This window comes from Panicum virgatum, chromosome 7N (assembly GCF_016808335.1).
Source record: "Panicum virgatum strain AP13 chromosome 7N, P.virgatum_v5, whole genome shotgun sequence".
Taxonomy (NCBI): Eukaryota; Viridiplantae; Streptophyta; class Magnoliopsida; order Poales; family Poaceae; genus Panicum; species Panicum virgatum.
In genome coordinates, this window is record NC_053151.1 from 40,461,193 (window position 1) to 40,481,551 (window position 20,359).

The following is a 20,359-nucleotide window of genomic DNA, read 5'->3' on the forward strand; positions in this document are numbered from 1 at the left end:
AAAACCAGACCGGATAAGAATTGAGATAACCAACCCAAATCCCCAGTCGGGGTCGGGGAGCGGAAATGGAGGGGGAGCGCGAGGTGAAAAAAAAAACAAAACGAAAGCGGGGCGGGGGGGGGGGGCTAGGGCTAGAGCTAGAGCTAGAGCTGGGTAGGGGGGTGGATGGGGAAAGAAAGATGGAGAGAGGAGGGGCGTACGCTTTATAACCTTTTTTATGTTGCACGCATCCAGGGACCAAGGCACCACCACCCGACGAGGCAGAGCGCAGAGCAGGGCTGCCGCTGAGAGGGAGGGAGGAGAGAGAAGAGGGAGAGCGAGCGCTAGTAGCTAGCGCAGCTGAAGCAGGCAAGAGCACGCAGCGCCCCGCGCTCTGCCCTGTTCCACGCCCACGCCCACAAGCAAGCGCCTAGCGCCGCACCACCGCCGCCCGAGAAGGAACCGCCTCGCGCGCCCCAGATCTCGCCGGCAGGGGGCGCCCGCGCGGCGCTAGCATGCGCGAGTAGCAAGATAGATGAGGGCGGCGCCCTTCAGTGCCGAGGGGAACGGGGCGGGGACTATTGAGGCGCTGCTTTGGCCGGAGGGGAAGGGCGGCGGCGGAGGAAGCCTGCTGCTGGTGGAGCCGACGTCGGTGCTGGACTGCAGACGGAGCCCGAGCCCGCCCTACTCGACATCGACGCTGTCTTCGTCCCTGGGCGGCGCCGCGGGGGACTCCTCTTCCGGCGTGGCGGCGGTTTCGGAGAACAGCGCCGCCGCCGCCGAAGCCACCAAATGGGCGGCGCCCGGCGAGCACGGCGGCGGCGGCGCCGGTAGGAAGGAGGACTGGCCCGGCGGTGAGCTGCCGCCCATACCCGGGACCCTGGACGTGGGGTTCGGCGGCGAGGAGGGCTGGGACGCCATGCTCGGCGACGCCGCGGCGGCGGCCGGCCAGGAGCAGACGTTCCTCAACTGGATCATGGCCGCGCCGGGCGAAATGGAGCCGCCGCTCCAGCACCACCACCAGCTCCTCGGCAATGCCGCCGGCTTCGGATTCCCGGCCTCGGACCCGCTCGGGTTCTCCCTGCAGCATCGCCCCGGCGGCGGGGGCGGCGCCTCGGCCGGGGCGCTCGCCTCCGACCTGTCGTCCCCCGGCGCGAGGTCGTTCACCAGCAGCAGCGGCAGCAGCAGCAAGGCCACTTCCACTTTCGGCCTCCTCCCCATCGAGGCGCCGCTTCAGACGCCGGCGACGACAACCATGCCTTTCCACGACGGCGGTGCCGACATAAAGCCCCCGCTCCTCGGCGTCCCGTCGGCGTCCGCCAGTCTACTCCTCAACCAGCACCAGCCGTCGCCGGCGGCCTCCTTCTTCATGCCGCTCCCCTCCTTCCCCGACCATCAGCACCAGCCACATCTCCCGCCACCGCCGAAGCGCCACCACTCCATGCCCGACAACCTCTTCCTCCTCCAAAACCAGCTCCAGCCGCCGCCGCAGCAGGGTCTCCCGTTCCCACCACTGCATAACACGGCGCCATTCCAGCTCCAAACATCGCTGCAACCGCCGCGGGGCGCGATGAAAACAACTGCGGCGGCGCAGCAGCAGCAACAGCTTCTGGGCGAGCTTGCTGCGGCGGCAAAGGCGGCTGAGGTCGGCAACTCCATCGGCGCGCGAGAGATATTGGCGCGGCTCAATCAGCAGCTTCCCCCAATTGGGAAGCCTTTCCTCCGCTCGGCCTCCTACTTCAAGGAGGCCCTCCTCCTCGTGCTCACCGACGGCCACCACGGCTCCACCCGCGTCACCTCCCCGCTCGACGTCGCCCTCAAGCTCGCCGCTTACAAGTCCTTCTCCGACCTCTCGCCCGTCCTCCAGTTCGCCAATTTCACGGCCACCCAGGCGCTTCTCGACGAGATCGCTTGTACAACTGCTTCGTGTATCCGTGTCATTGATTTCGACCTCGGCGTTGGCGGCCAGTGGGCTTCGTTCTTGCAGGAGCTTGCACACCGCCGTGGAACTGGGAATGTATCCCTGCCAATGTTGAAGCTCACAGCCTTCGTCTCAACTGCCTCCCACCACCTGCTTGAGCTGCATCTTACTCGGGATAACCTCTCACAATTTGCTGCGGACCTTGGCATTCCATTTGAGTTCAATGCCATCAATCTCGATGCATTTGATCCCGCGGAACTCATCGCTCCTACTGCGGATGAGTTGGTTGCAGTTTGCCTCCCCGTTGGTTGCTCCGCGCGCACTCCGCTCCCTATGTCGCTTCAGTTGGTGAAACAACTTTCTCCTAAGGTAGTGGTGGCTATTGATCATGGCAGTGACCGGGGCGATCTCTCATTTTCGCAGCACTTCATGAACTGCTTACAGTCTTGTATGTTCCTTCTCGACTCCCTTGATGCTGCTGGCACTGATGCGGATGCCGCCAGTAAGATTGAGAGGTTTCTGATCCAGCCAAGAGTGGAGGATGCAGTACTTGGGCGGCGAAGAGCTGAAAAGCCAATGGCTTGGCAGGCGGTGTTTACTTCTGCCGGGTTTGCTCCAATCCCTCTCAGCAACCTTGCGGAAGCACAAGCTGACTGCCTCTTGAAGCGGGTTCAGGTCCGGGGATTCCATGTGGAGAAGTGTGGAATGGGTCTAGCACTCTACTGGCAGCGCGGTGAGCTCGTGTCTGTCTCGGCATGGAGGTGCTGATCTTGCCTCGTCCATTGTCATTCCTACATCATTTGCAGGCATGTTTAACTCCAGTAATATGCATTTTGCCTTGCAACTACTCCCTCCTTCCCTATTTATAAGGCATACACGTATATCAAGATTCAAACCTTGTCATCTTTGGCCAATAATTTGACTATTGAATTTTTATTTTTATAATGCAAATTTCATATGATTGGATTCATAATCAAATATATTTTACAATGATTATAAGTTTATAATCAAAAGTGATATAATATATGATAAATAAATGGTCAAAGTGTTGTTTAGAAGACCGTGTCATGTTCCACCATGCCTTATAAACGGGGAAGGAGGGAGTAAAACATTGCAAAGAAACTATTGTCTTGGTTGTTGCACACCTCTGATTGCTTTACAGCTGTTGTTTATTAGCTAGGCCTAATGAATTTAGCAATCTTGGTGTGGGTGTCTCTATAATGTAACAAGTCGGTTTAGGGTCTCACCAGGCTGTTCTAGCTCTCTTCTCAGTTAGCCAGAGGACAGTTTGGCATATTTGTGGCAATGATGTTTGTGGTTTTACTAGGTAAATGGATCAAGACTGACATATGAACGGAAAGGGTTGGATATATCATATTGTTTTGGCCTAATAATCCAAAAGAATAATGTATAAATTATTAAATTTCCAGGCATGGACCAAGGAGTCATACTGTAAAAACATTACAAACTAGATTTTAACAGAGGCAATTTTGCTTGCTTGTGCAAACCACATGCAAATGCTGTTGTCAATTGTCATTACGAAAGGTTGAAGAATTTATGCTCTGAAATTTCAATTTAAGCATCTCGTGATGCGATGAGGTCTTCAATTTAAATTACCACTATCAGAATTATTTTTCAATAGTGACCATTATCAATAAGGTCTACTACACTTTATCTGATCTGCTGGTGCTAGAGGAAATAGCTCATTTGGCTATAGAATACTCTGGGAACTTAATATAGTCCTAGTCCTGGTTCCTATTGATATGTGCCAAGCTTGGTGATTTGAGGGGACGAAAGGCAAATGACCGGATGAAGCTTTAAAAAAAAAAACTGGGATGAAGCCTTCTATTTCTGTAAAGAAACAGCGAATATATAATTTGACGATTGTATGTACAAATTTGTCAAGCATCTGGTGTGTGCTGAGCAGTTCCCTGGCCATGCTATTCTCTTTCCATACTAGGCTAAATTTTGTGCATAGCATGACGAATTGGCGATGACAAATTGTCTTAACCTGTAAATTATATCTCAGATAGTCCTATAGACAAGCTTGCAATGCGGTGCTCTCTTTTCTGTTTCTAGTGGGAAAACAACATGAATTTTAGGCAGCTACGGTTGCATCCGTTTGCACACCGCCCCACCTATTTTACCATATCAGGTCACCTTTGTGTAAAGTCGTAGTACTACTGTGTACTACCTGATATGCTATAATTTGTGGTTTCCCTGTTACTTGACGACACCGACCAATCGGCTAGAAAATTGCTGGACACACACCGTTTGATTCGTGTGATATTTGGAAAATATTTAACTCTTTAGCTGCTGCTGGTGCAAAAATCATGTGGAACTGTTAATCCTGTCCTCGAAGGAGAGGGCAGCCGACCTGCACAGCATCTCGCACTGTCGTTCCACAATTGCGCCACCGGGACCGGCGCCGCTCTCCACTTGCCAAACACAGCAAACTCGTCCGGCCGCACCCTGCTTCCGATCAGATAAAAACACGGCCGTCGCTGGTGCGCGCCAGTCAAACGCTTGTCACCCTCGAGAACGGAAACCACCAAACCCGCTCTTGTTACTTGCCCTGGGACGTGTTTAGTTCATGAAAATTTTTGGGTTTTGCGACTGTAGCATTTTCGTTTTTATTTAGTAATTAGTGTCCAATCATATACTAATTAGACTCAAAAGATTCATCTCATCATTTCTAGCTAAATTGTATAATTAGTTATTTTTTAAAACTACATTGCATGTGTCTAAAAATTTGATGTGATGGAGAATTTTGAAAATTTTTGAAAACTAAACAGGGCCCTAATCCGTTTCCCTCATCCTCTCCCGTCCGGCCCCCACCGCCCGCTGCTGCTCCTCCTCCGTGTCCGGCGGCCTCGGTTCGGCTCGGGCGTAGCGGTCTGGTACAAATCTACGGGGGCCCTGGTCCCCCGTGCCGGAGCCGGAGCGGACCACCGCGGGCTGGACGGGGACGGACGGCGGCCGGACATCCGCGATCGGGCGGCCGGCGGCCGGCGGCCACCCCACCGGCCCGGGGGCCCGGGCGTGTGGTCCAAGCGCCGTCCCGTCGCCCATAAATACTTCGCACTTGCGCTGTACCGCGCCCCCCTGCTGGCGTTTAATTGCGGGCGCCTTTATTTCCGATGATTAATCTCGCGTCCTGACCTCTCGCACGGTCGCGCCCACATGGACATGGCCCGCGTCCCCCCTCTGCTTGCTGCTGCTACGGGACGGAGCCCTCGGGCGCTCGCTGCTCGCGCGTCGTGATCTATCTCCTGCGCCTGATTGGCCAGCGCCCCCCACCCCACCACCCGCGCAAGCCACCGCCGCCACCGCCAGTCCATCAATTTTTTTTCTTTCAGCAGGAGCTGCCGCTGGCCGGTTTTGTTTTCTCTTGGAGCTCGTGAACAAATCTAGGATTTGAAAAGAGCGCGAAAGCCTCACCATGTTACGGCCTTACGGGTGGTGATGGGGGCGGGTTAGCTCCGTGCCTGCGAGAGTAAACAAGCTGCATGAGAACGTGCTATCCGATCATGAGGCTGACAGCTCCTTTTCTTTAAGCAAAGGGGGGCGTGATGGCGAGCCCTGGCTAGCAGTAGCAGCAGCGTTTTGTTTAAGCTCGCCATGCTCCCCTGCCTTTTCCATGCCTCCCGGTGTCGCAATGCCTCTCCCTATCGTCGCGTCCATCCGTTCCGCCCTCGCCGGGCTGCCTGCCCCGGTGCCGGTGCGCGCACGAGCATTTGCGTACTCCTCTGGCCGCAGGTCGCCACTCTGGAGGGTCACCAGGCTAAAAGTTGCCTGCCCTGCGTACCGCGATCGCTGCCGTCTGAGCCAAGGAGTTGAGTGCCGACCGACCCTTGAATGAATTCTTTTTAAAGCACCCCCACTGCTCCTCCGGGTCTCTGCTTGCATTTCACACATATGACACACCACACCAGGGGGGTAGAAGTAAATAATGGAGGGGGGTTGCTTCTCGATCTCTAACAAGACAACCTGTCGTCCTCGACGCAGTGCGTAGTACTCGTACACCACGGCAGCATTTTAAACTTTTTTACTAAATTGTTAGGGAAAATAGAGAAGGTTGCAGCAAGAGCTGCATTTTGCAGCGCCAAATCAGGGCAGGCTATGCCTAGATCTCATCCTTGACGAGTTCAAAATCTGCGAGCCGCTCTGAAAGTGCACAAACTTTATTGGCCAAAAAACATCTTAGTGGTGGTGGTACTAGTATATTGTGGGCGTGTAGGCAGTATAACCTTTGTACAGGGTCAAAAAATATTCATCACGAAAGAAACTGCCCCTTTCCAAAACGACCCTTCATGCGAAAGTTCTTTCAAGCAAGATCTGCCCACGCTCTGACGCCGCCTCGTGATGCGCGGGCGCAGCCGACGCGTCCTCGTCAGCGCGAGGCGAGGGACCCCGGAGCGGGCGGGGGCGGGGAGGGAGAGTCCGAGGGCGCAGCGCGCGCGCGTCCCGGGCAGCACGGGCGCACGCAGGGCGGCCGTCAAGCGGCCCAGGCGGTGCTCTCAAGTGTACGCACTCACTGCTCCGCGCTGCTCGCTCTCGGACAGTGGGGTGACGCCACCAGCCAGCGCTCTCGCTCTCGCTCTCCCTGCACGCCACGGTCAGGAGGGGCAGCTGCTAGCTAGGCAGGCCTGCGCTGCGCTGCATCGATCGGGCACACAGCCAAGGCAGAGGCCCCTCGCTCGCCAGGAGGAGGGGTGCGCCGGGGGGTCCAGTCCGTCCATGTCCGAGCCCGTAGGGCGCGGGTGGGCGACAAGGACCACATCCACGGCACTGTTTGCGCAACATGGTTTTCATCTCATCTGTCACCTCCAGCCCGTCACCCATTCAGGTCCCGGCGGCGATCTTCCTTCCTTCCCCTGTGCAGTCATGGGATCCTGGACTCGTCCTCCGCGCGCCCGGCCCGGAACGCAACAGGCGATCGGCCGTCCGGTCCGGCTGCGTCTTTCCCCTGCTCTGTTCACTTCGGTTCAGCCATTGCCCTCGGCGGCCAACGCAGGCCCACGAGATCGTTTTGATCGATCGATCGGTCTCGGCTCGGGCCACGGAGAGGCCCCCGCCAGTCCACCACCGTGCAAGGTCTGCTCGATGCTCGCGTTGCAGCCGCGCGCCGGGGGCTGAGCTGGGACGGCCTGGCGGGGGCAACCGCGGAACAGGATTAGCGTCGGGGGAGATCCCGGGAGGATAAAACGGTCGCGTGTCGTGCGCTTGCTAGCAGAGCGGGCGCTGGCGCTGGCTGGAGCCTTGTGCAGTTGTGCCTTTCCTGGCCTGCGGGCAACGGACAATCCGGAGGAGTGAGGCCAGGGGAAAGCACCCACGACAACGAACGGAACCGGGGCGGGGAGCTTCCGGGCAGGCAGGGGCAACGCACGGCGAGCGGTGGGACAGCCACCGCGGCGCCACGGTCCACAAGACCTGCTGATGCACGCCACAGCACGCACGCCCTGGCGCTCCCGACGACGCCCAGCACGGCAGCAGCAGAGCACGTACGCGCGTAGCTTGCCGCCTGCACGAAGCGATCTTTCTCGTCACCGTCGTCGCCGCGTTCATGATGGGGATCCGGGATCATCATGTGCCCCGTACCCCGTGCCGGTACACGCCGGCCGGCCTGCTGTCGGCGAGTGACCACCGGCGACGCACGGCACGGAGGCGCCCGCCCGCGAAGGCCATTTCGCCTTTCGGTGCGGTGACAGGGACCTGAGACTGAGAGGACGGGTAGCCTACTAGCCTCCGTAGCCCGTATGGCCTAGGTCTTGGTCATGAGGAGAGGGAGAGGAGAGGCGTCGTCAGGTGAGGGAAAGAGGCCGCGCATCGCGTCGACCGCGACAAGTGCTCGCGGGCTCGCGCGTTAGCTCGTCGGTTAGGCACGAGCGGGCGGGTAGATTAGGGATGCCCAGAAATGGTAAGTGCACTCGGCCTCTTATTAGTGCCCCAGAAGCCTCAAGTCCCCACCAAAGTGGTCATCTCTTCTTACTATTCTCTTATTCGTATGCTCGCTCTGACTGATAGTCTGATGCTAGCTCGAGGTGCTGGTCGATCTCTGCAGTATGCATAGGTTTCGTTTTGGGTTTCAGCTGCCTGATGATTACAGTAGCATTGTGAGCTTTTGACTGCTGTTTCGTCTTTACTTTGTCGGCTACACCTCGCACCTCTCTGTCATAGTCACCGGGGATCGGGAAACGCAGGAACACCGCAGTGTAAAAATACATCAAGTGTCATTTCCAGTTCCTCGTTCCTCGATCCGTCGTCCTAGGAAATTTGGTGACTATTCTCGCAGTTAGAAAATTCAGTCGTGACGTGAATACTTGGCTGCTCCCAATTCCAAATAACCCTCCCGGACCTTTTCTTGTAATTGTGAAGCATACTTGTGGTAGGATGAGGAATGAACTGCCAAACCTTGAGGACTGAATTTTCTGAAACTGATTGACATAACTGCGCTAGGACGTGCTGAACTTTCCGAAACAGATTGGAATTCTGGCACTGACACATATAAGCATGTACCAGCCATCCAAAACTTCAACAAATAGTAGATCACGCAGTCTGATCGGCTGCTCCAGTTCTTGACTAGAAGTAGGAAAATGAATTGAATGAAAAGGGTAAAAGGAGGTAAGGAACACAAAACAGTAGGTGGATGCAGCACTGATGTAAAAGAGCTTCGTTGTCCTTATCAAAGAACACTACACACAGGCTTTTCAGTCTCTAGAAAAATATGCGTGCCTTTGTTCGTTTGATCCAAGGGAAGGCAAAAAGGAAATAAAAAGTCAGGAGAATCTTAAAGTGGCCAGGTCCATGTAGTATGCAATGTAAAGGAACCCCAGATCTGACCCTGACTCGGTGACTCCCTGAGCCCCGAGTGAGCGCTTCTGTATATAAGCGTTAACATCTAACGTCAGTCTAGCACCGGCAGTACATACGATGCGTACCCCTTGCAAAGCGATGCAATAATACAGACTTTCTCCTACCTAAAAAGGACCCTAGAAAAGCAGAGATGTAAAGATAGGATAGATGCATATATGAACAAAAGCGGGGTACACAGCATGGTCCATGCATGTATACGGACTATATATCATGCATGATTCATGAAGCTATACGGTGGTGGCATGTAATCTCTTCTTGCATAAGCTACCTCACATAGGGGGGGGGGATAGTTCGAAACGGGCTAGACCAAAGTTGCAGTAGAGAGCATGTTGATCCACTAGCCATGATCATGGCGAGCAGAGCTACAGCCGTGATGTCTTTTAGCTGACCAATCGGCGAGGAAAGGAGGGAGCAGGGACACGATCATGAAAGGGAATGTGTTAACATGCATGGGTTAACACATAGGTCTTGGACATTTTGCTTTTGTACTGTCATGGTACTGTGTTTAGTGAGTAGTGATGCGTGCTCGAACGCTGCTTTTTGGGCAGGGAAAGCGCTAGTAGTGGTGTTACTGCCAGCGGCTCTGAATCTCTGAAAACACAGTGCCGATTTTCTGTAATGGGACTGCATCAGATGCTCTTGGTGTGCATTTGTGGCTGCAAACTACGCTCTGCGCAAAAGTTTAGTGAAGTAAACGTAATGGTAACCCCATGCCCCATGAGGCCACTGGGGAGTCAAATGGGCCTAAAAATTTATGGGGCCTGAGGGCTAGTGCGTGTCACTGTGAGGAACAAAGATGTGCCAGCGAAACCCCATCGCAATGGAGCATGCAAAGTTTGCAAAGGCGACGGGTTCGGCGGCCTAGCGCCCGACCCAAGCGTGTCGCGTATGTGTGTGTCTCGCTGCTTGTGGACACGTCCCGGCCGGAGCAAAAGACGCCGGCGATGTCGACCAAAGAATGTGAGGAAAAAGGAGCGGAGAAAATAAAAGTGACGTGAACTTGGGAGGATGGGTTCATTCAGGACAAGATAAGCGATGAAATGGCTTCCTCGTTGCACTGGGCAGCCCGAAAGGAAAAATAAAAGGAGACGAAGAGCTTTGCATGCGCGCGGTTGCGGTCGCACAACACGAACACGACTGTTTGAGATGCCTCGTTCGTTCGTTGCCACTAGATATCCGGTGTCTTTGCATATTTGTAAAGCAGTTTTCCAGAGACAAGAAAGCATGCAGAAACTACCATCACCGTTGCAGACAAGAACACACGAGAGAGATCACTCCAGAGTCCCGACTTGAATCATGGATCTAACAAACACTACCATTCACCAAGCTGCATGCATGCAGTTCGTTGCTGCGTCTATATATAACTGGCCTGAAAAACAAGCGTTTTTTTTCTCCTTTTTTTATGTGTCATTGTGCGCGTAGAACAGACGCTTCCTCCTCTTTTTTTCAGAAAATCTTTCGCGTACCACAATCCAAAAAGAATGCACTTATGTCCATCGGAAAAGCTATTCGAGAGAAAGACAGGGGAGGAGGGGCCCCAGCCTCGCTATCTGTCACTCTGCACTTCTGAACATGGCACACACACACACCGCTCTCCACCAATCTCGATCTTCTCCTGTCACTCACTTCATGTGGTCCCGATCTGAACATATCCGTTTGTTACAAAGTAGACCGGTTGTTTACTGCTGGCCAAGAGCACTGGGAGGACCCAATCAGTGAAACGTGCCTTTTTGGAATAAAGAAACCATCACGAGGCGTACGTGATGCATTTAGTATACATGGCGCCATTAGCTAAAGAGAACGTATGCGCAGTTGTGTATAGTGGATAGGAGTAAGTATGGTGAGGATACACAAAATGGATTGGAAATCCAAGCATAGCAAACAGGTCAATCCCTAACCTTCGTAAAGTTGGACGCATCATACGTGATATGTACAACCCCCACTTTTTTTTTATCTTTTTTGAAAGATAACCACCACTTTATAAAACCTCTACCATGTACAGTATCAACTTCTTTCATGGCGAGAACTTTTGTTCACGACACGGTTGCAGCAAGCAAGCAAGCGAGTGATAAGAGCCGATGCAAAAGTGAGGATCCGTGGAGTTCTAGTGCCCGTCCCCGTTCTCGTTCTCTCGCCACACAAACCGAACCGGTCCCGGTCACGCCGCCGTCGCCGGCTTCCCCTTCCCGATCGCCTTTTGCTTTCGCGCGCGCCGGTCAAACGCAGCAGCGCCTGTGCTGGCTTGCCGTTGCCGATCAGCTCCGTCCCGTACCATGCCCTTTGCCATCGTCCTCGCCGGTGACGAGGACGTGGAGTTGGTGCGGAGGCGCTTGGCGTCTTGCGCCGGCGGAGACCGACCTCACCTCGCCCCCGCCCCTCCGCCCTCCGCCGGCCATTTTTTCCTTGGGTGAGAAACGCCGCCGCCGCCGCCGCTCGTGCCGTGCGTGATATCCACCACCGGTCGAGTTGCCTGCTCGCGCCATCGTTTTACCACACGCCCTTTTTCCGAATTCCCCGGGTGGGCGGCGGCCGGTCCGGCTCGCTCGCGTAACAGGAACTCAGACAGGATAAGGGCGCCGGGAGCCTGATCCGCGCGCGCGCGTACGTGCGCCACTGCTTGGGGATGTGGAGGAGGAGGAGCGGCCGATGGCGAGAGCTAGGCCTGCCGATCAGGCTGTTCAGCCGGACCCTGTTGGCGCGTGCTACTCAACTGTGATCGAGCCCCGGCGGCGTGTTGTTTTGCAAGTTGGGAGCTCTCGGGCCTCGGCTGGGCTGGCGCACCGGCCGGCGTACGTGCGGACAGACTACCGGCCGAGCCGTGTCTTCGTTGGAGCGTAGCGGCAGCGGAAGCGAAAGCGTTGCTACTCCGACCTGTAGCCTCGCCGTAGGCCGCTCGTAGTGCTGGCTGGCTAGCTAGCAGCCTAGGCGGAGGGAGAGGCCGTGCACGAACTCCGCGGGCACTCGCTTTACGGGGCCTGTCCGAATCCCCAATTGCTTGGACCAGACACCAGGGCCCAGGCCAACCATCAGTAGTAGCCAGTAGGTGAGGTGAGGAGGTGGAGCTGGAACAGTACCGGCGCACTGTACCGGCCCGCGCACCCGTCCACTGCACCGAACAGCAAGGACCGGTGTGTCGGTACGGCGTCCAATCATGTGGAAGCAGCCCGGCGGCCAGCGCGAGCGGCATGGGCGCCCACGCCGCCGTGCCCAGCCAGCGTCCGGAGCCATCGATCGACACGGCTTTCTTTTCCCCCCTTTTGAATTCTCGATCGAGATACAGCCAGTCTGAAGCAGCGGCTGGTAGCAGGCTAGCTGGAGCACGAAGAACAACCTCCGGTGAGGTTGCGAGTATCGCATTGGCAGTGCGCCCGCCGGATCGGTTGCTTTCGCCGGGTCGCCGGCGCCGGGATAAGATCGCGCGGGGAGCCGGATCGACCGGCCGGCCGGGTGATCAATAAACAAGTAGCAGCAGGGTGGGGGGGGGGGGGACGAGCTGCAAATCCCCTCGCCGGAAAAGAGACGGCGAGACGCCAAAAAGGTTTGTGGGTAATGCGTGTCCAGCTCCGCGCTTTGCCGTGGGCATCTCCCCGCATCCGATGCCCGAACATATTCGTGCCGGGCTTCACGGGCAAGGCTGTTCCGTTCCGTCGGCCTCTACTCTACCTCCGATCCGCGCCGCGCGGTGGCGAGGCCGCGAGAGTGCCGTGTCGTTTCTACTAGCAGCGACCGCGGTTGACCTAGCTGTTTTCGTTGCGGGGTGGGTCAATGCGTGCGAGAAAAAGTGTGTGATTGGAAACCCGCAACGATTACTATTATGTATGTGCGTGCTGATTGCTGATTATTCGAAGGGTCTTTGGGGGAGAATTCCTGGCCCATTGGTTACAGAAAGGAGTTTTTTTTTAGAAAAGGGATCCTAGGCCCAGGTGTTACTCTTGCCCCGCGAAAAATTCAGAGCCTTCTTTGCTGTGTCCAAACGCAATTTTCCAAAGTTCAGGCCCATTGGTGGCAGAGGGTGTTTTTTTTTTGGATGTTGTTGTTGTTGTTGAATACTAGCACGGCCTGGTTTTCGAATGTCCAACTCAACCCTTTGGGCCCAAACGGAAGCCCATCAGACATTGTCCGCAGTCGCCCGTGTCAATCCAAAGCGAAGCGGAAGCGCGTTTTCTTTGCGATAACGCGAGCTTCGGTCAAATCACCGCGGCGATGGTGGGTAGCAGTACAGGACGGAAAACTGAGCTTCCATTTAGTGACAGTCCGTCAAATGGTAGGTACAAGTGTGAGATCCCAGAAACTATCGCAGCTTTTATAAAAAAAAAAAACTACCGCAGCCAGCCAAAACGGCGAACTTGACGACAACAGAACAAGTACGATCTCAACTCCAGGATCATCATCCATTCATCCTCATGCACGTCTATGTTCATATTTGTTCAGCTTTCTTGGGGATGGATGATGAACCATCTGCACTCAATTCTGGAGTTGCATTTGCTTATACAAAGATCGTGTGACTATGGCCGGTGGATGTTCAGTGCAGCTCCAACAGAAGAGCAGAAGAGATGCAAACTCCCCGCGCTGCAGCCCGACCACATTTCATCCTCATCGCCGACCACAGCCAGTCATTCCATATACATATACCATGACGCACAACAACCACGACACACCGACCATGAGCAAGATCCCACAGTTCTTGTCAAACCAGAGGTGGTCTGCTCTCCCAGTCTCCACGACAGCCTAAGGTTCATCCATGATGGTGGTGGACACGGGCAGGTCGCCGGCAGTGTGGGCGGGCGCCCTCCGGGACTCCATCTTGGCGACCACCTCCGCCACCACCAGCCTCGTCAGCAGCAGCCCCGCGACGAGCGCCGACGCCATCAGCATCGTGAACACGGCGCTCCAGCTCCTGGCGGAGATGTACCCCGTCAGCAGCGGGCCCACCGCCGCGCCGATGGAGCCCGTGCCGTCGATGATGGCCGTCACGGTGGCCAGCGCCCGGGAGTTGCCGTTCAGGGAGCTGTGCGTGCCGAGGTCCGCGGACACGGCCGTCGTGATCAGCGCGTAGGGGCCGTTCACCAGCATCCCCGTGATGAACATGAGCACGATGTTCCACGTCAGCGAGACGCTCCCGTAGATGCGGTAGAAGAAGAGCGCCGGGATCGCGGAGAAGGTGAAGCTCGCGGCCGTCAGCGCCCGGGCGTCGAGGTGGTCGGAGATATGGCCGGCGAGGATGCCGCCTACAACGCCACCCACATCGAACAGCGTTGACAACACGCCGGCCGAGGAGTCTGACAAGTATTGACCGCCAATGGCTGAAAAATCGGAACACATCTGCGATGTCAGTTAAAATATTCAATACTGATGAGCTTCAGTTCTACGAAGCTGCATTTTAGTGCAGTAAAACTACCAAATTTTATATGATCAACACGCCGATGGCATTATGAATAAACATCATACTAAAGAATTTAAATATTCAGGTAGCAGCATACTGCCACACAATACCCAATGAAATTCACATCACGTGTCCCTTTTTTACGATTTGTTTAACTCATACCTTGCAGTACCAAAGCAGAGTAATAAACAAGCAACATGCCAATAATTCATTTCTTTTCTCTACTAACAGGTCAAAGAGCACCAAGTTTGCCTTGTGCATTCCAGTGGAATCTAGTCCAACTTAAGATAAACTTACTCTGGACAAGTGCATGTTGCAACTTACAGTACTTAATTAATAGAATGAGAATGCTTTTAATAACTTCTTGTGGTTGTAGAAATGTCAGCTCCAGTTCTGCTGAGTGCTTGCCATCATACATATATAAAAGGCACATCACGAAGAGCTTACAGTTTTCAATTGCTAATTTGTTTGGACCTTATGAAATATCTAAAGCACTCGTCAACTAATGACGACATCATATTATAAGTTTTGTAACTCAAATGCAAAATAATCCTTTGTGATCATCATAGTGCAAAAAAGGGTTCATTTGGTGTAAGCCAAAAAAGAAACCCTGTGGTAACTGCAAAAATATAACTTGACGAACCTGTGTGGCTGATATAAAAGGGAAGCCAATACAGGAACGTATAGGCCACAAGCTTGCAGAAGAAAAGGCAGAGAGCGAAAGGAGCTACACCAGGAATTCTCCAGGCCTCAATAAATCCAACTGCCTTCTCTTTTGCTTCTGAGCGCCGCTCCAACAAAGGGGTGTCCATGTCAGTCTTTTCAGAGTCCTTCAAATGGAGATCCTCCTGAATTCCAATCACATCAGGATTAACAGGCAACAACAGGAACACCGTGAGCCCGACTAGTGCGATCATGATACCGGGCACAGCAAAGGACCAGGACCATCCATACTTCAACATTGCAGCAGCAATCAGAGAGCCAGATATGTTTCCTACAGATGTGTGAGCATTCCAAATTCCCATTATCAGCCCCCTCTTGCTCTTCCCAAACCAATTGCCAACCACTGCAACTACTGAAGGCCATCCAGATGACTGAAACAGGCCAGCCATCATCTGCATGCCCAGAAAGTAGTAGAAGCTGTGTATATTGAACCAGTAGCCGGCTCCAAAAGCAGCAGTGAACAATCCAGTTCCTATCATTCCAATAGTGAGAAGGATCCTCAGATCCACCCGGTCGCCCAAATGCCCAGCAAAGAACATGCCAATTGCATATACACCAAGAAAAGCCAAGTCAATCTCGCCAAGCAATGCAGTACCATCTTTGGCGTTGAATGGAGCCCAGCCACTAGAGAGTGTATTGTTCTCAGAGCCTTTCAAATTTTGAAGATAGAGATGACTGGGCCAGTGCAATATACCTAGGTTTGTCTTAGGATCAAGAACACTCTTAACAATGCTTGTAGTTTTTCTAGTGGCATGGTAGCTGGCATATGATAAGAACGTCAATACTAATACAAGAGCCTGGCATGATCTGAAGGAGATAGGACTTCCCTGGACACACTCAAAAAGTTGAATTCCCAAGGGCTTTTTGGTACACATTCTGCCTTTTTGATGACTTGAGGAGCCCATTAATGAAACTTAATTATTGGTTTCTGCAAAGATAGATCACACCAGGAAGAAGGCCGGCCAGTATTATGCTATTGCCTTACCGGTGAAGGTGTTGCCTGAAAAAGGTTAGTAGAGCTGACATCAGAACCATCCATAATAAAACCATAAGAATTGACAATTACATTTTGTAATACAAAGTAATAATCCCATGACAATAGGAAAAATAGGTCGGTCATCATTTCGCAAACAAATTATTGCATAAGTATTTCAGTTTTAATATGACTTTTTTTATAAGGAGTTTGGAAATGATTAGGTGGAGGATAGTACGATATCAACAATGAAATCCAAATTATTAATGCAGATCAATTCTAAATTATCAAGTCAATTAATTGAACTGGCCTTGAAATCAGCATAAGCATACACCTAAAATCAAAGCTTTCACAGTCTCGAATAAATAATCCTAATTGCACAGGGAAGTCAGATAATACTATCAAACACTCCCAAATCCCAATCAGATAAGTATATAAAACAATACAAATATAGTTTTGTGAGGTATATCAAAATACTTATGTGCCGTAACTTGAAAGTACAAAACTCTCTTGATAGACAGAAGAAACTTAATGCAAATTGGAGGAAAAATCTCAATAACAGGGCCTAGATTTGGGTCAAACATCGACATGAACATCAAAGTAAAACTGAATTTGATCAGGCTTGCTGCTATAACAGCCTAAGGTACCAATCCTCCGTACAATCAATCGCCAAATAAGAACGAAAGAAGTGCACTTTTCGCAATGGGGAAAGCGAAATAGCTAGTGGCAATTGGCATGAACTAAACAAGAAAGCAGGAAAGGCAAGCCAAATCCACCATTCAAATCAGGAACACTAATATATCACGCAACCAAAGCCTTGCCAGAAGAGCCAAGAAAGGAAGCAAGAATCAAATCAGGTTGCCGCCAACTCTCAAGGGGAAGAAAGCCGGCGATCCGTTAGCGCTCATCTCTCCGGTAACTGACAGCATGAGCCTGGGGAAGGAACGGGACAGCACGAACACGGCATAGAAAGATTGCTATCCCACCTTCAAACTATGAGAAGAAGCGCCGGCCGCCGCTGTCCTCGACGTCTTCCGAAGGAGCAGCAGCTGTTCCTGGCCGCGCGGAGCCTCGACGCGACGCGAGGGAGGCGTGTGTGGGGTGCGGAGGGCAGAGGAGCCTCGGCCGTGTCTTCCAAGGAGTTGCGGGTCTTATAGGTGGGGAAATTCCAAGGAGGCCTTTTGCCTGGCCGTGGTGAACCAGGCCACTTACCTCTGGTTCAGGTCAGTCCCCGGTGAGGTGACACCCACGATCCTCTTCTGCGGTCAGATTGTTTACTCTACTGTGGTCCACTGGTCCTCTGGCGCCGAGCCTGAGATTTTTTTTTTTGAAACGGAGATTCTAATGCCATTTTTTTACAACAGGTACTCATTATGTTGGGTTTTTTCTTTGAAGAAACTACAATGTTGGTTTTGCATCTATAAGCTACGAAAATCCCAACTTTTTGTCATGGTTTGCACAACATTTTTCTATGCTCCCACGGTACTATCTCAAAGAATGTAACAACTAGCAACCTGTACTTCACCACTAGATAAACTGCTCTTATTCTTTTCTTCTTCTTCTTCGAAGGTCCTATTATCCTACGTGGGCGAACTTTGAACTAGTGATTCGTACAACGGTTGTTGTGACGGCGTGAAATCAAGCAAAGAAAGGCTGCCCCTTTCTTAATCCTTATTCGCACCGGCTGGTGATCCCACGCACGTAATCTTGCCCATCCGGCAGATTTTGCTGGCCCAGTTGAAAGCCAGGAATAGATGATGGAGAGTAGGCAGCGGATATTCTCCTGGGGCCGGATATTCCCGGAGCTAAACGTCTCCTAACCGGATCTTGTGCTTAAGCCCCACAGCTGTAGGGCCCTCGCCATGGCTGCCGCGCCTGTGCCGTTTATTCTAAGGCCGAATCGCAGCTACCGTACCAACCTTCGATGTCTTTTTTTTTTTGAAACTAGCTCCAACGAATTGAACGCAGGTAAAATCGACGGAGCCATGATAAATATCAGGTAAATTTCAATCATTGGGTAGCAGGGAATGTGGCAAAAAAAGAAAAGAAAAAAAAAGAAACTTGAAAACGAACCTTGCCGCGAGGAACATCTCTTGATGGATGCGCCAGAGCCGTGATGACGTGCCTGCTCGTGAGCGGATGGATGAGGAGAATCGAGCGAGGAGCATGGGGGAGGGCTAATGGGTGTAATGGCAAGCGTCCAAGGGGACGGAGGAGCAATCGGTGATGAGATGAGATGAGCAGGGAGGGAGAGGTACCTTGGTCCGGCGTCTAGAAAGGCCATGGAGCGCCATTGTTGGGAGCGAGAGAGAATAGTAAACGGGCAAACGGAGGAGGAAGAACAGCTTTCTCGCCTATTTGCGTACGGATGGGAGAGGCGAGGGGTAGTAGCACGACTCTAATTGCCGGTCGATTATCCAGACAAGTAAGAGGGAGAACCCCAATTTTGAAGGTAACCCTATTTTGCTACTACAGCTTCAAATAAAAAACATGAACCTTGGCAAAAAGAAAAACAAAACTTGTGGAACACATGGTGCTACGAGATGGAGAGGAGTCGCCATAAAAAAAAAGAGATATAGGGCCTGATTAGTTTGTTACCTAAATTTTGGCAAGCCAAAATATAGGCAAAAAACTTCCCAACATTTTGGTAAGCAAAATGTGAGATATTGGCAACTCTTGGCAGCAAACCAAGTGCTGCCCAAAAAAATTTGGCAACTTTTGCCTAGTCAAAATGTTGGCATGGCAAGAGTTTGACATCCAACCAATCAGGCTCATACATAGAGAGGAGTCTGATGAGGTTATCCGGAGAACTTGACGGCCTGTTATCACGGCACGCAAGACTACCTAGGCCACCGCAGCTGAATATTCTAGGGCCCGGCGAGGCGACACGGGCACAGCGATGACACGCCGCCGACGCGACGCGACCTGTGCCTACGTGCAACCGGCCACCGATAATCCGGAGTGGATCGCGTGCGCGGAGCGGATACGTGCTCCCGGTCCCAGCGCCTCTCTCCCCGCGGTCGAACCGCCACGGCAGCGCGGACAGCAGCTGCCCCTGCCCGCGGCCACAAGTTTTCTAGGCGTTCCGTGGGCGCACGTCTCGTCTCGTTCACGAGCGCGGCGCGGAGGGCGACCCGGGGGGGCAACTCCTGGACGAGAGGAGAGCGCGCGAGTTCGGTACCCGTTTCTCTTGGCGGGCGGATCCCCTCCGGGCTCGTGGCGGCCGCGGCCGGCGACGTCGCGGTCTCGTCTCGGCTTGTTTCGACGGGACGGGAGGGCGGGGGCGGGGGCGGGGGCGGGTGCTGGCTCACCAAGGCAGGCAGCCGGTGGCAGGCGCGGCGCGCTGGCGCTTTCTTCGCTTTGTTGTGCAGGGGCGAAGGATTTGTCCGGCGCCGCGCCGTGATCGCGACCGACGCCCGACTTGCGGGCCGACCAACGGGCAGCTCGCGGCTAACTGGATTCAGCCTTCTCGTCCCATCCGTGAAACAGAGGTGTTAAAGTAAATTTGGTTTGGATGTAATGATTCTCTTGTTGATCTCATGAACAGTGATTACAAATATTTATATGTACCCAGGGGACATCGGCGCACCGGTTCGGGATGGGACAGACCCCTTCCGAACAGGCGCTTTACGTACAGACGCTCCCCGTCATTAGAAACCGCTAATGACGGGATTTACTAAATAAGCCACGTGTTAATCACGTGATTAACTAATTAATCACATGCTAATTATTTCTAACACTCCCCCTTGATTAATTAGTTTCAAGTATGCTTCATGTAATCCTTGTTCTTTGTTCTTGAGAATATCCAAAATAATAGGAAAAATTCCTCCAAAAACCTTATAGGAAAAATGTGAGGAGAAATCATATCGTCTTTTCATATGCCATGAAAAACTCCTTAAATCTGATAGGAAAATGAGGAGAAAAATAATATAGCATATATGTAATCTCTTTCTTCTAAAACCCAGTGGGAAAAATGTGAGAAAGATTAATATATCTTTGGTATCTCTTTAAAAACCCCTGTGGGTAAAATCAGAGATAGATATATGTCCTTGTGTTGATATTGTCTCATTAAAAACCTCTATGAGAAATTGAACTAAAAACTCATATAGGAAAAAAGTACAATATGAGGCTTGATTAGGTTTAATTTGATTCTCCCCCTAAATCTTGTAAATCTCGTAATCGTCGCACACCAATTCCACGTACCAATTTTTGAAAAATTGATGTTGGTAAAGACTTTGTAAACAAATCAGCGAGATTATCACAAGATTTAATTTGCAAAATGTCAATTTCTCCATTTTGTTTCAACTGATGAGGGTAGAATAATTTTGGTGCAATATGCTTAGTTATATTGCTCTTTATATAACCTATATCCATCTGTGCAACACAAGCCATATTATCTTCATAGATAATAGTCGTGGATGTAGCCACTAATATTTGTTTGAAAGATTTCCAAGATATGCCTGTTCCACAATGTAGAAATACATAGCCTGTCTGGGATCTGGCA

General features: G+C 52.5%; 2 protein-coding genes across 2 annotated transcripts; one reads left to right on the forward strand and one right to left on the reverse strand.

Annotated features, from left to right (window-relative positions):
* Positions 1-224: 224 nt before the first annotated feature.
* LOC120682059 (scarecrow-like protein 6) lies at positions 225-3,294 on the forward strand. Its single transcript, XM_039963808.1, has 2 exons — positions 225-2,745; positions 3,005-3,294. Exon 1 carries the CDS (start codon positions 515-517, stop codon positions 2,666-2,668), a length of 2,154 nt encoding a protein of 717 aa, XP_039819742.1. The 5' UTR covers positions 225-514; the 3' UTR covers positions 2,669-2,745; positions 3,005-3,294.
* A 9,847-nt stretch (positions 3,295-13,141) lies between these two features.
* Positions 13,142-16,998, reverse strand: LOC120681878 (putative glycerol-3-phosphate transporter 1). Its single transcript, XM_039963530.1, has 3 exons — positions 16,842-16,998; positions 14,803-15,882; positions 13,142-14,079 (listed from the first exon to the last, which is right to left on the reverse strand). Exons 2-3 carry the CDS (start codon positions 15,785-15,787, stop codon positions 13,505-13,507), a joined length of 1,560 nt encoding a protein of 519 aa, XP_039819464.1. The 5' UTR covers positions 15,788-15,882; positions 16,842-16,998; the 3' UTR covers positions 13,142-13,504.
* Between the last annotated feature and the right edge of the window lie 3,361 nt (positions 16,999-20,359).

Coding starts and splice junctions, on each gene's coding strand:
- LOC120682059 (XM_039963808.1), top strand. CDS start 515: ATGAGGGCGGCGCCCTTCAGTGCCGAGGGGAACGGGGCGGGGACTATT.
- LOC120681878 (XM_039963530.1), bottom strand. CDS start 15,787: ATGGGCTCCTCAAGTCATCAAAAAGGCAGAATGTGTACCAAAAAGCCC. Junction 14,080..14,802: donor CTTTTATATCAGCCACACAG/GTTCGTCAAGTT, acceptor CCGATTTTTCAG/CCATTGGCGGTCAATACTTG.